Source organism: Dromiciops gliroides, chromosome 6 (genome assembly GCF_019393635.1).
Source record: "Dromiciops gliroides isolate mDroGli1 chromosome 6, mDroGli1.pri, whole genome shotgun sequence".
NCBI classification, from domain to species: domain Eukaryota; kingdom Metazoa; phylum Chordata; class Mammalia; order Microbiotheria; family Microbiotheriidae; genus Dromiciops; species Dromiciops gliroides.
The window spans coordinates 112,927,355-112,942,283 of record NC_057866.1 but is presented as its reverse complement, the minus strand read 5'-3'; the positions used below and the strand labels follow the sequence as shown (position 1 = coordinate 112,942,283).

Below are 14,929 nucleotides of genomic sequence, written 5' to 3'. Positions count from 1 at the left end.
TCGATAAAGCACTGGCCCTGGATTCAGGAGGACCTGAGTTCAAATCCAGACTCAGACACTTGACACTTACTAGCTGTGTGACCCTGGGCAAGTCACTTAACCCTCATTGCCCCGCAAAAACAAAAAACAAAACAATTCAAAACAAAACAAAGAAAAACCCCCCAAAACCAAAAAACAAAGAATGCTTGAAAGTTTTCTGTTTCATTAAAATCTATTCCCCTTTCCCCTGAAAGATTATTCTAAGTTTTGCTGAGTAAATTATTCTTTATTGTAATTTTAGCTCTTCTGCTTCTTTAATGTGGAAGCTCCTAAATCTTGTATGATCCTGACTGTTGCTCCATGATATTTGAATTCTTTCATTTTGACTGTTGCAATATTTTCTCCTTGATTTTGGAGTTCAGGAATTTGGCTACAATATTACTGGGAGTTTTCATTTTGGGATTCTTTCAGGAGGTGATAGGTGGATTATTTCAATTTTTGTTTTACCTTCATGTTCTAAGATATCAGGGCTGTTTTCTTTGATAATTTCTTGAAAGGTGTTGTCTAGGCCCCCTTTTTTGATCATGGTTTTCAGGTAGTCCAATACTTCTTAAATTGTCTCTCCTCAATCTGTTTTCCAGGTCAGTTGTTTTTTCTATGAATTATTTCACATTTTTTCTTTTTTTATTCTTTTGATTTTGTTTTGTTGTCTCTTGATGTCTCATAGAGTCATTAGCTTCCACTTGTCCAATTCCAGTTTTTTAGGAATTATTTTCTTTAGTTTACTTTTGTACCTCCTTTTCCATTTGGCAAATTCTACTTTTTAAGGAGTTCTTTTTCTTTTTCTTTTTGTGGGTTAATGAGGGTTAAGTGACTTGCCCAGGGTCACACAGCTAGCATCAAGTGTCTGAAGCCGAATTTGAACTCAGGTCTTCCTGAATCCAGGGCTGGTGCTTTATCCACTGTGCCATCTAGCTGCCCCCTAAAGAATTGTTTTCTTTAATGAAGTTTTGAGTTTCTTTTGCCATTGGGCCAATTAATTTTTTAAGGTGTTATTTTCTTCAGTGTTTACTTTTGTGCCTCTTTACCAAACTGTTCTTTTTTTTTTCATAGTTTTCTTGCATTACTCTCATATCTTTTCCCAGTTTTTCTGTCTACCCATTCTATAATATTCAGTTATTTCTCAGCTTAATGAATGGTAAGAAAGTAGCTCTAGTAACTACCAAAAAATAACTTCTCTGAGTTCAGATGGGGATAGAACAGGAATTATATAGTAAGAGGTATTGGTCAGAAGTAATATATATATATATATATATATATATATATATTTGCATATGATCTGTATTGCTATTTATTTATTTTTTTTTGGTGGGGCAATGAGGGTTAAGTGACTTGCCCTGGGTCACATAACTAATAAGTGTCAAGTGTCTGAGGCCGGATTTGAACTCAGGTTCTCCTGAATCTAGGGCCGGTGCTGTATTTACTGTGCCACCTAGGTGCCCCTATTGCTATTTAATTTAAAAATGATTGTAACATTTATATCAGAGGGTCTTATGATAGGAAAGGCATGCTTACCCTTTGGGGAATTTTTTTCCTGTCTTGGTTTATAGTAGGTTCTCATCCTAGGAAATCTGGAAAAATGTATGTGTGATACTTATTAGCATACTGAGACCAACTTCCTATCATTAAATTTAGCATTCACAATATTACAAAAGAAAATTTTATTAAAAGGGGGAAAACGAAACAAATCACTTTCAATAAACAACCATTAATCCCAAAGATATATGTAAATTCCCACAGCCTCTTAAAAGTCTTGAATATGAGAGCATCCCTGTCAACTACCTTTCCCCAAGTCCATTTCCTGTTATTACTTATGGCTCCCGGTTTTGTGAGGATGAATCTTTAGGAATCTTGTTTTCCAGTGGCCTCTCTCCAATGGAAGATGAAGCCAAAACCTTCATTGACCTCTACTTCCAGCTCTGCCTTTTTCCTTTATAGTGAAGCCAGTTATCTCTTTCTATCCATTGCCATGTAGTTCAGTAAACATTTATTGTTATTGCTGACTTAAGACGCCATTTCTTCTCCTCAGTTACTCAAATGGAAGAAGGGAAGAAGGGGAAAAGCTTTCAGTATCTGCTATTAACTTTCGATTAATAAATTTATCTAATTTTCATTTAGGGGTGATTATGTAAATGCTTTGGCTCACTACGAGAAAGGAATAACTGGAAACAATAAGGTAAGACAAAGGATTCTAAGATTCAATTTACTCTCAAAGGTTTACTGAAATGCATAAAAGCAGGGATTTGCATATAAACTATTTGACAGAATTGATTTTGGATATAAGTGTGATTATACCAATGAAAGAGGGTCAGATTACTAATTCTTCAAAGATGACCAAGAGAGGCAAAGATGAATATCAGTATGCCTAGCCCCTGTTTCCAAGGTCTAATTCCTAGTCAAACTTTTACTCATAGGTCTAAGTTTTCATTTTGTTTCACCTGATGGCTCCATTTGATCATTTCACAGTTCTCGCTCCACTTCACAGTCTGTCATTTATTCAATAATTGTTTTTGAATGATGCCCGTTTTAACATTCCCATTGCCAAATGCTCTGGCAAAACAAAAAATGTAGCTATCGTTTCTAGCCTGTTCATTCTGCTTTGAAGCCCTATCCCCATTCTGCATGTGACAAAATCTAATAGAATTATAGAGGAGCCTGAAGGGACCTTGGAGCTGATTTAGTCCAAATCCTTCATCTCATAACTGAGGGAACTTAAACTTATTGAAGTTGTGACTTGACTAAGACCACAGAGTTATTGCTAAATCCTAAGACTAGAACTCAGGTCCCGCCCCCCCCCCCCCATTACTGTACTGCCTCTCTCTGTTCAGGCTGTGCCCAACACTCTGAACACATAGCATGCCCATGAACACACCCAACCCTTTATCTGACAGAAAATTAATAGGTCTGGTCAGTTTTTACTGCTACCATTTCCCCATACTTGCATCCCATCATCAAAACTGACTTCAAGGAACATCTCCTTGACTTTACCTCTCTTTCACATTGCCTTCCCTCTCATAGTTTTCCTCCCTCTGATTTCTATTTTGTTTTGTTTTAATAGTATCTCCATCTGATTTCTATCCTGAAATAAAGTGCTGAGTTTTAAAATTTGTTTATTCAACGTATATTTATTGAATTTTTATATAACATACAAAGTACTAAGGGAGATATCTTTGTTCTCATGGGAATACCTAGAATCATCCTTTAAATTTGGATACTATTATGTATTTATGTATTATGTATGTATTTGTGTGAATGTTTGCAAATGGACATAATTGGCAAACCATTAAATTTTGGGGGGAGGGGAAAGTGAGGATTAAGTGACTTGCCCAGAGTCACGTGGCTAGTAAGTGTCAAGTGTCTGAGGTTGGATTTGAACTCAGGTCCTCCTGAATTCAGGGCTGTTGCTTTATCCACTGTACCACCTAGCTGCCCTGAAACCATTAATTTTTTTTTGTTGTTGTTGAAACCATTAATTTTTAGAAAACTTGTTCTGGTCCAAATGAAATTGAATTGAAAAATGGATTTAGTTGAGGTGCTCACTTTAGCTTCCTACTCCTATGGCAAGAGTTTAAATATTAGTATAGTCTGAGTTACAAAAGGAATGCTTTGGGAAGGCCTTTAATGAGTAATGCTATATACATAAACCTACAAGCCACATAATAATCAATATGGATTTTTTTTGTTTGTGTGAGGCAATTGGGATTAAGTAACTTGCCCAGGGTCACACACCTAATAAGTGTCAAGTGTCTGAGGCCCGATTTGAACTCAGGTCCTCCTGACTCCAGGGCTGGTGCTCTATCCACTGCACTACCTAGCTGCCCAATTGATATGTTTTTAAAGTTTTATGGGAAAATTCGTTTTAGATTTTAGCCAAATTCTGTGTTCAAATAGGAAAATAAAAGTAATTCCAGGTGAATTATGCTTGAAAAAAAGAATACCTTTCTATAAAACTAAAAAGTTTTATAGAAAAATAAAATAAAAAATTATTTGTGCTCCTTTAAAAATGTTTGTTCTCCTATTCCCATGTTTTTTTTTTTTTTTTAGTGAGGCAGTTGGGGTTAAGTGACTTGCCCAGGGTCACACAGCTAGTAAGTGTTAAGTGTCTGAGGCCGGATTTGAACTCAGGTACTCCTGACTCCAGGGCCGGTGCTCTATCCACTGCGCCATCTAGCTGCCCCTCCATGAATTTTTAAAAACCAACTTTTTTGTGAAAAATGAAAAATGTTTTTCTTACTTTGAAATTTAAGTATCAAGAGCATGATGAAGCTTGTCAAGCTGGAGTGGCTCAGATGTCCATTCGCATGGGAGATATTCGTCGAGGGGTAAATCAAGCCATTAAACATCCTAGCAGACTGTTGAAAAAGGACTGTGGAGCAATTCTAGAAAGCATGAAGGTATTCTTTTAAAGTTATATAATTAAATGACTAACTAATGGATTTCTTCATTAAAAATAACTTTCTTTCATTATAGCAATTTTCAGAAGCCGCTCAGTTATACGAAAAAGGACAATACTATGATAAAGCAGCATCAGTGTATATCCGATGTAAAAACTGGTAAGGATTTGATGTGGCTAAATGTAGTACAGGGTTGTTTTTAAAAAATGAATAAAATGGGGGTGGCTAGGTGGCGCAGTGGATAAGCACCAGCCCTGGATTCAGGAGTACCTGAGTTCGAATCCGGCCTCAGACACTTGACACTTACTAGCTGTGTGACCCTGGGCAAGTCACTTAACCCCCATTGCCTTGCCAAAAAAAAAAAAAAAAGAGTAAAAGAAGCTTTCCCATCATACTGTTCTTATCTTTACAATTAGCTCAAGTATTCTTTGATGATCTCTCTATTTCCTTATAATATCTTAGGGTTTATGGAATTCAAAATTACTACCATCTTATGAAGGAGATTTCCAGTTTTATTTTAGTAAAATTTGTCTGCTGAACTTAGCTGTTGAAGAGGCAAGTTCATTAAATTGTGAAACCAGATAGTATGAAAACTAGCATCGGGTTAGGGTAACAACTTTAACAATATTTCTCCTGGTTTCTTAAATCACATAAGTGGCAAAAAAGATCTGTATGATTTTTCCAAGAACTTTTTTGCTGTTCTATATGTTTTAAAGTAAAAAAAAGTAGTTAAACATTAGTTTGTGGGTGAAGGGTATAAGAAAAATGTAAAAGCAAAATTTTAGTTCACGTACGTAGCAATTTATTACTTTGAATAATTTTAATTTAAAATTTAAATTAATTTTCTAGGGCAAAAGTTGGTGAGTTACTTCCTCATGTGTCTTCCCCAAAGGTTCACCTACAGTATGCCAAATCTAAGGAAGCAGATGGAAGGTAAGTTTTGTTTCAGAAAACATTTCATTTATTTATTCATTCATTCATTCATTCATTCATTTATTTATTTATTCATTCATTCATTCATTCATTTATTTGTTTGTTTGTTTATTCGTTTATTTATTCGCTTATTTATTGATTGATTTATTGATTTGTTCGTTTATTTATTTATTTATTCGTTTATTTATTTGTCTATCTATCTATTTATTTATTTATTTATTTTGGTGAGGCAACTGGGGCTAAGTGACTTGCCCAGGGTCACACAGCTAGTAAGTGTTAAGTGTCTGAGGCTGGATTTGAACTCAGGTACTCCTGACTCCAGGGCCGGTGCTCTGTCCATTGCGCCACCTTGCTGCCCCAGAAAACATTTTATTTTAACAAAACACCAAGAAAGGTATACATTAAACATTATTTAAAGATAACTCCATTTTCATGGAAATATAAATATCTACCTTTCTGCAAAAAAGTTTATCTAAATATCATCTTAAAATAGTTTGTGACATGACTTAAAAGTACTATTTAGATCTCATATTCTTTGCATGAATCTCTAGCTATAGGCTAAAGTTATAGGCATTCACTTAGAAAAATCCTTTAGTTTAGTTAAAACTTTGAATATTCCTTAGTTAGAGATTGGATTACTTTTGGATTACATATTTGGATCCTCCTTAAAGAGCTTTAAAGTGCCTCATGGTGACTTAGGGATGTAACCTCAAGGGGCCATGTCTTCTCTTCAGGCAGACAGTGGCAGTGACTTCTGAAATCCTTCACTGCTCGCTTCTGCTAAAAGTTTGCCACCAGGAGAACCAAGGGAAAGCACAGCAAATGATAGGGTGGAGACTGGGAAAAGAAGATATAAATGAAGAAAGGAGGGTAAAAATTAAGAAGAATAAAGGAAATGGGGAAATTAGAATAGTGGTGTTGCAAAGGTCACATTTGTTATTACAGGCTTCTAGTTCTTTAAAAAAAAATATTCAAAATGTGAAATTTAAGACATGCCCATTGTTTTTTCCAGATATAAAGAAGCTGTTGTGGCTTATAAAAATGCCAAGCAATGGGATAATGTGATACGTATATATTTGGACCATCTTGGTAATCCTGAAAAAGCTGTTAGTGTTGTCAGGGAAACCCAGTCTCTTGAGGGAGCCAAAATGGTAGCCAGGTAATATAATAATCGTGTTGTAATTTCTTGGGGTAAAAATATATCGTACTAATAGGGCCAGACAGGGGAGTAAGATGGGACTTATGTTCAGGATCTCACAGTAATATTCTCTCAGTCCAGGTTCATAACTTCAGAGTCATCTTTGCCCCTTTTCTTTCTACTCCCATATCTTGTTGCCACATTGTACTTGATTCTATCTCCATAGTATCTCTCATATTCATCTCTCTTCTCACAACCCTAGTTTAGGTTCTTAGCACCTCTCACCTGGACTATTGAAATAGGCTCCTAGTTTGGCTCCGTGCCTCTAATTTCTCTACTCCTATAGCTATCAAAATACTCTTCCCCAAGCATAGACTTAGCCTCTTCAAAAGCCATAGTGACTCCCAACTGGATCTAATGCAAACTCCTTACTGTCTTTTTAGGTCCTTTACAATTCAACTACAGCCTACCTCTTCAGCTTTATTTTTATTTTAAAATTATTTATTTATTTTTTTCTTCAGCTTTACTTCACATTACTTACTTTGTTTTATTCTTTCTTTACTCCAGTCAAAATCATTAGATGTTCTGCAAATTGAAGATTCCAGCTTCTGACTGCGTATTCGTATAATAGTAATAATAGTAATTCTTATAATAATAAGAAGAAAAATAACACCAGTAACTACCTCCAGATATAGGCCAATTACATGTTTATATACTTCACACGAAACATTTGTATCACTAAAATAATCTGTAAATACAAGGAAACAATGCATTGGTCGAAGAGCCAAAAAAAGTGCCAAAAATTTCCTCAGATACAAACAACTTATTAGAGATTTGGTCATTATTGAAGAAACTGCCTAAAGCACCATAATATTTATGCTATTTTTATTGATTATTGCAAAACTTTGGACTCAGTTGCAAAACTCTGCTCAGTTGCATAACTATGGCTTATTCATATACTGCAAATACACAAAATAGACTCAAAGACAAAGATAGTAGAATGTCAGAGTATTTGATGTCCATATGGAAAACTATTCTCTATTTAAAATATACTATCAACAGAATAATGTCAAATCATATAAAATCTTATTATTTTTAGGTTAACAGTTTAAGCCTGTTGTGGTTCTTCCTGGCTTTAAAAAAATCTCTTATCTCTCGTAAATAGTATTAAGTGTGGTTTCCAAATTAAAGAGGGAGTCTAACCAAAACATCTGACATCATTGGCAGTGTTTTTATATATATATATATATATATATATATATATATATATATACATATATATATATATATATATATATAATGTTGACAGTTGAATTTACTCAGATAGTTGCTGCTTGTTCCTGTTATTTCTTATGCATCAGGGGAAGGCAAGAAGGTTGAGCTATGAAGAGTTATGGTGGAGTAGGTTCTGGAACTACAACAACATACTTTCAGCCAGATGTGCTAGGTTTTGGTTTTTTTGTGTGTGTGTGTGAGGCAGTTGGGGTTAAGTGACTTGCCCAGGGTCACACAGCTAGTAAGTGTTAAGTGTCTGAAGCTGGATTTGAACTCAGGTCCTCCTGAATCTAGGGCCGGTGCTCTATCCACTGTGCCACCTAGCCCCCCAAATGTGCTAGGTTTTTATTAATTTTTTATGTTGTACATCTTTATTTGAATTAGATTCTTCCTCCAGCTGGGTGACTATGGTTCTGCTATCCAGTTTCTGGTTATGTCCAAGTGCAATAATGAAGCTTTCACACTGGCCCAGCAGCATAATCAGATGGAACTTTATGCTGATATTATTGGTAAATTTTGTGAAATTTTAATGGGATTATTTATTTAAATGTCATATAAAACTTTGTAAGTGTTTTCAGTCCAAAAGTATTTCTCCTTTGTTTCCTTTTTGTTTTCTTTTCTCTTATCATGATTCCCTCTGTAATTACCAATACTTTCTTCCCTCTTCTCTTCTTTATTTAAAGTGAACCCAGTTCCCTTGGGCAGGGCAGGGGAATATAATATAGAAGAAGGAAATGTGATATTCTAATTTTTTTACATCAACGTAACTTCTTTATAGTCCCTGGGAGACTTATTTATTCAGATCTAAGACCTGCGTAGACCTTTTTTTTTTTTTGCACACTATATGGCTGAAGCTATCACTTAGACCATTCTGTGCTTCAATAGGAATAAATCCATTTGGACTTAAAGATATTGGAGGTGGACAGGAAGAACTAATAGTGTTAACACATTCCTGGCATTGAAGATGTAGAATTACATTTAGTCTGTCTCTGTTATAGGTTCTGAGGATACCACTAATGAAGATTATCAGAGCATTGCTTTATATTTTGAAGGAGAAAAGAAACATTTTTCAGCTGGAAAATTCTTTTTGCTGTGTGGCCAGTATGCACGGGTCAGTCTTTAGCTGAAAACATCATTGGCTTAATTTTAAAGATAGTTTTGGAAGAAGTGAGATCAATGAAGTGTTGCTTCCATAATTTACTTCCAGGTTTTCCTGCATGCACTTTGGTAATCTCTTAGCTAGTTTCTGTTTTTCCCTCTTCTTAATAACTAGATTTCTCTCAAGATGTTACAAAGGTAATAAAATTTTATTCCTATAAAGACTCTTTAGTCTGTTGTTCCCTGCACCCCTTACCAGTTGAGATCCCTAAGCTGTCTGCCTTTTCCATCTCCTGCTTGACTTAATCCCTCAGACCTTATTTTTTTCTGTAGTATCAGAAGTCTAGAGAAAAGACTATTTAAACCCAATTTCCTATTCTCTTTTCCCACTCCAATATCCACAACTCCATATTCAACGATTTTCCTGCCATTTTATCCAGAGGCAGATCAATCAATGTTGGTATGCAGACTTGTACATATCTTCAGAGTAGTGTTCCAAGTAGGGTAAAGATGCATCCTAAAATTCTGTCATTCAGACCCCGTTTAACTGGGACTAAGGTTGACAGGAAGTTAAAAGCCATACGATAGTTGTGTGAACTGTGACACTGGGGCTACAAACATGCTTCATGTTTCCCTCAACTTAAAAAAAAACCACACACACAAATTTTCCTTGATCCTATTAATACCTCAAACCATTATCCTGTTTCTTTTTTCCTCTTCAGTGCCACATTTCTCAAAAAGGAATCTACATGAGGGGAAGCTAGGTGGCAAAGTGGATAAAGTACCAGCCATGGATTCAGGAGGACCTGAGTTCAAATCCAGCCTCAGACACTTGACACTTACTAGCTGTGTGACCCTGGGCAAGTCACTTAACCCCCATTGCCCTGCCAAAAAAAAAAAAAAGGAATCTACATTCTCTATATTTTATTTATTCACTACCTGCTAACTCTTTAATCACTTGCATTCTGGCTTCTGTTCCTATCTCTCCTGAAACTCCTCTCTGTAAGGTTGCTGATGATCTAATAATTAAATCCAAAGGCCTTTTTTTTCAGGATTCATCCTTAGCTTCTTGGCAACTTTTGACATAGTTAACATTCTCTTTTTATTGATACTTTCTCCTTCACTTTTTCCTGCTTATCTTCCCATGTCTTCTTAATTCTTATCTCTCTTCCTCCCTGACTTCTTAATCCCTTCCCTTTAATGATGTATTTCTCACAAACACTATCTCATACCTCTCTTCTTCCCCCTCTATTCTTTCATTCTTGCAATATCATCCACTTTTGTGGTTTTAATTATTCAGAGGACTCCAAGATTCTATTTCTAGCACTTATCTATTTAATTCTCCACTTCCAAATGCCTGTTGTATATCTTTATCTAGGTTTTCCATTAGCATCCCAAAGTTAATAGTTCCCATATTGAACTTACCTTATCCTGAAAACCTCCTTTCATTTTTGTGTATGCATTTGTACCTTTCAGGACTTCCAGATGTAAAATCTAGTGAAATTCATCTTTGATTACTTTTTTCTTCCTCAGTTCTTATATCTAGTCAGTTGCTAAATTCCATGTGTAAAGAAGATTAACTGACAATAGTGGATAGATTTTACCCCCAAAATAGGGACATTTCTGTACTGTGGCATTGGACATCATAAGTGATCAGTGGTCTGCTTTATGTGATTCCCTGTGCTGTTCTCACTGTTATGAGGAATAGCTGAGGCCGATGGAAATTGATGGCATGGAAGCTTACACCATATTATTTAGGAATATGAGACTGCTAGTGTTTCATTGCTTTGTTAGATACAGAGGGCAACAGGTATTTGGTGGTAGTAAGAAAGGTTGGTGTGGAAAGAAAGTATTGGTGATAGAGTATTTGGCAAGTCAGTAGACATTTTGATGAGAAAATAGGGATTAGGGGCAGCTAGGTGGTGCAGTGGATAAAGCACTGGCCCTGGATTCAGGAGGACCTGAGTTCAAATCTGGCCTCAGACACTTGACACTTACTAGCTATGTGACCCTGGGCAAGTCACTTAACCCTCATTGCCCCACCAAAAAGAGAGACACAGAGAGAGAGAGAGAGAGAGAGAGAGAGAGAGAGAGAGAGAGAGAGAGAGAGAAAAGGGATTGGTCTTGACTGGGAAGCATAGGATTGTAGTAATGGAACTGCAAAATCAGATCCAGACTAAAAGTGCCTATCTGAATTGATTTTTCTTTTGAATTCCTGTCCCTTGAGAAGGTTGCTGGACAGTGGTATAACAGGTTGAATGAAGAAGAGAGAGACTAAAGATGTAGGAAGACTGGTTATGAAGGCTACTGAATTAGGTGGGTGGTTATAAAAGGAAAGAATAGCTATGAGACTCAGGCTAATTAGCTTGTTCTTAGTTAGAGGTGGGATTTGAACCTAAATCTTTACTGACTCACAAACTTTTCTCATGCTTAGAATGTTCTACCTTCTTATCTCTGTTATTTGGAATCCCTATCTGGGATCAACATAAGTTGACAACTGGTTAGGCTCCTGCAGACTCTTTCTCTTACTTTTTAGGAACTTCTATTTTGAGAAAGGGTCTTCTGATATCATGCACCTACCTGAGCATCTCCCTCCATATCCAATTCAGTTCCCCTTTTACTTGTTATCCTCCCCCATTAGAATGTAAATCCCTTGAGGGCAAGGGCTATTTTTCTTTTTGTTTTTATTTGTATTTCCATACTTAGCACAGTGCTTGGCACATAGTAAATGCATTTAATTAGGTATGTTTATTGACTGATTTAGATAATTAGAAGTGAGGCTGAGGGAAAAGTCATACAACAAGTTAAAACTGAATTTTCAAGCATGAATAAATAGTGGTGTCATTGACAAAGGCAGAGAAATCCAAAAGATTATCAAGTTTGGGCGTAAAGTTTTGTCCATCTTAAGCTAAAGTACTGTTGGAACGCTCAAGTGTAGTTGTCTTATAGGTATTTACGAATACATATCTGGAGCTCAAGAAAGAGTTAAGGGATGGAATCTTAGATCTGGGAATTATCAATGTAGAAGTGATAGCTAAAGCCATGGGAGTAGATCATGTTGCTAAGGGAAAGAATACCTAGTGAAAACAATAGCAAATCAAAGGCAAAATCTTAAGGAACACAAATGTGTCAGTATAGTAGGGGAATTAGGAAACAGACGAATAAGGTGCCAGAATAGTGAAGTGTGGTGTCATGGAAGTTAATGGAAGGAGGAGATAGCCAGCAAGGTCAGTTGCTGCCTAGAGAAGTCAAGGGGAATTAATACCAAGAATAGGGCACTGAATTTAGCAATTAGATCATTGGTGACCTCAGATTGAGCAGTTGTAGTAAAGTACTATACATAGAGACCATGTTGCAAGGGATTCAAGAGAGGAAAGAAAGTAGGTATATTAGGGTTTTCAAAAGGTTTGTCAGAAAAAGGGAAGAATGAAACAGTAGCTCAGGGGCTGAAGTATGTCTTTGTTCTGCTTTTTGGAAGCAGGATGTGTAGAATGATATAACCCTGTGTTTTGCCACCATGTGACCCCAATAGTGATGTCAGTAGTTAGAATGACAAAGTAGAGTTGAGGGATAGAAAAGGCAAGGGATAGATTTTTTTTTTTAGGATTGGGATGTGTATGTTTATACACAAATGAGAGTTGATAAAGAGGGGGATATTGAAAATGCATTAGAAGAAGAGGCATTGATTAAGCAAGGTCCTTGAGGAGAGGGAATATGGTTAGGGCACATGTAATTCAATTCAACAAGCATTGATTAAGTACTTACTATGTACCAGGCATTCCGTGAGGTCCTAGGGATACAAAATAAAAAAAACAAAAACAAAAACCAAAAAACAGTTTCTGCCTTAAAAAGTATATATTGTGGGGGACAGCTAGGTAGTGCAGTGGATAAAGCACTGGCCCTGGATTCAGGAGGACCTGAGTTCAAATGTAGCCTCAGACATTTGACACTTACTAGCTGTGTGACCCTGGGCAAGTCACTTAACCATCATTTCCCTGCCCCCCTCCCAAAGTATATATTGTTTTGGAGAAGGAAACAGCATGTACAGGGATAAATAAATAGAACATAAAATCATAGTAATTTGGGGGTTTTTTTGGGGGGAGTTCTAATAATTGAGTGGAATTAGGAATGGCCCACAGAGTCTTGAATGGACTAGGCATTCCAAGAGATGGAGGTGAGAAGGGAGAGCATTCCAGATATTGGGAAAATTGCACCAAGGCATGGAGGCAGGGGGTGGAGTATTGTATATAGGGAATGGTGAAGCAGGACAGTTTGGCTAAACTAGAGAAAGCATGAAGGGCAGTTATAAGGAATAAGTTTGAAAAGATTAGTTGCAGCAAGAATGTGAAGGACTCTAAATGTTAAACAGAGAAGTTTATGTTTTGTATTAGAGGCAATAGGGAGCCGCTGAAGTTTCTTGAGTTGAGGTAATAATGTATTCAAACCTCTGCTTTAGGAATATAAATTCAGCATATGTGGAGGATTTATTGGAGAAAGAGGAAAAAGGGACCATTATCTCTTCACTGAGACAGCTGAGCTACTGTTAATTCTCCTAGATGGATTAGTTTTATGCATCAGACAAAATAGATAACTCAGTATTGCAAATGTGCATCATAATTTCCTACTTTAATGATTTTGCTCATTCCATTTCCTCTGCTTGAAGTATCTTCTCCTTATAGCTTTTGCCATTGAAATCTTATCCTTTCTTCAAGATGAAATTCAAATGCCATGAAACTTGCCAAGAAATCCCAGCCAGATGTGGTCTCTCCCCACTTTCTTAACATCCAAAATACTCTGTCCCTTTCTCATGGTATTTATGACATTCCTTTTTTAAGATTTTTATTTATATAGTTTTTTATCTCTATCCTCATCTCATACCCCACATTATAGGCTCTTTGAGAACAGGATTTTTGTCATGTCATTATTATATCTGCTCACACACAGCCTCCCTCACCTCCTCACCTAAAACATGTCTTGCACAATAGTAGGTTCTAAGAAAATATTTGTTAAATTAAATGTAAGGTTTTAAACTGTTTTGAACTAACCTCAATGATGCTATTCCAGATTAATCACTTATATATCATTATTACAAAGTCCCAATTCTCTCATTACTCAATATGTATGTGTGTATACACACACACACACACACACACATACACATATATGTAGACACATACAAAACAAATTTTGTTTAAAACTTCACAGCACATGAGAAATTATGGGTAAAAACTTGACCTTGGAGAAGGGTAGAGAAAATTCCCTTCCCTTCATTCATTGTAGAGTTGAAGAGACTATGAGTGTGAAATATTCTATATAGTGTCATTTGTGGTTGATAAACTGGTTATTGCTTACTGAGTTCCTTTTTTTCCCTTTTTAATCTACTATAAATGATAATAAGGTGGTAGGAGAAAGGGAAGGAATATATTTAGAAATAAAGGCTACATAAGACAAAAGGTATCAATAAAATGATATTTTTTAAAAAGAAAAAGGAAATTGATGAGTAAAATATGACTATACTAAATAGCATTGATTATTTACTCATATAGAGAAGCTATGAATGACTAGTCCTGACTAATCCTTCCAGATCATCAGTAATGTTAACAGTTGATTGATTGAACCAGTGTCTACTGTGCTACTCTGGAAATAGAAAAAATCACTTTGAGCTTGTCAGAAAACAACAATAGAGAGAAATCCTTACAGTAAGAAATCAGAAATTGGAAGTGAATTATAGATACCTTGATGTAATCAAACAGCCCATAAACTAAATTTATATTAGAAATATGCTTGGCTTTCATCACTTCTGTGATAGATTGTTACTTAAATAGTATCTGTTAATTAAATATTAATTTTTTATACTTACTTTATTCACATCTGTTGGACAATACTATCATGGGATAATTAATATAGATCTAATTATTTATACTATTTGTAAATTCTATTCATGTCTTTATTATATTATTATTTTGTTACAGGCTTTAAAACATTTCCTGAAATGTTCAAACACAGAAGATAACATGGCCATAGAAATGGCAATTGATACTGTAAGAAATGT

The 14,929-nt window shown here is 35.8% G+C and overlaps 1 protein-coding gene across 1 annotated transcript in view; it reads left to right on the top strand.

The window, feature by feature from the left end:
• LOC122732063 (WD repeat-containing protein 19-like) overlaps positions 1-14,929 on the top strand; it is a 135,727-nt gene that overhangs the window by 66,265 nt on the left and 54,533 nt on the right. Inside the window, exons 19-26 of the mRNA XM_043972253.1 lie at positions 2,158-2,215; positions 4,287-4,433; positions 4,510-4,592; positions 5,283-5,366; positions 6,379-6,525; positions 8,164-8,288; positions 8,778-8,890; positions 14,850-14,918. Of these exons, the coding sequence (XP_043828188.1) occupies positions 2,158-2,215; positions 4,287-4,433; positions 4,510-4,592; positions 5,283-5,366; positions 6,379-6,525; positions 8,164-8,288; positions 8,778-8,890; positions 14,850-14,918 (826 nt within the window). The remainder of the gene's footprint in view (positions 1-2,157; positions 2,216-4,286; positions 4,434-4,509; positions 4,593-5,282; positions 5,367-6,378; positions 6,526-8,163; positions 8,289-8,777; positions 8,891-14,849; positions 14,919-14,929) is intronic.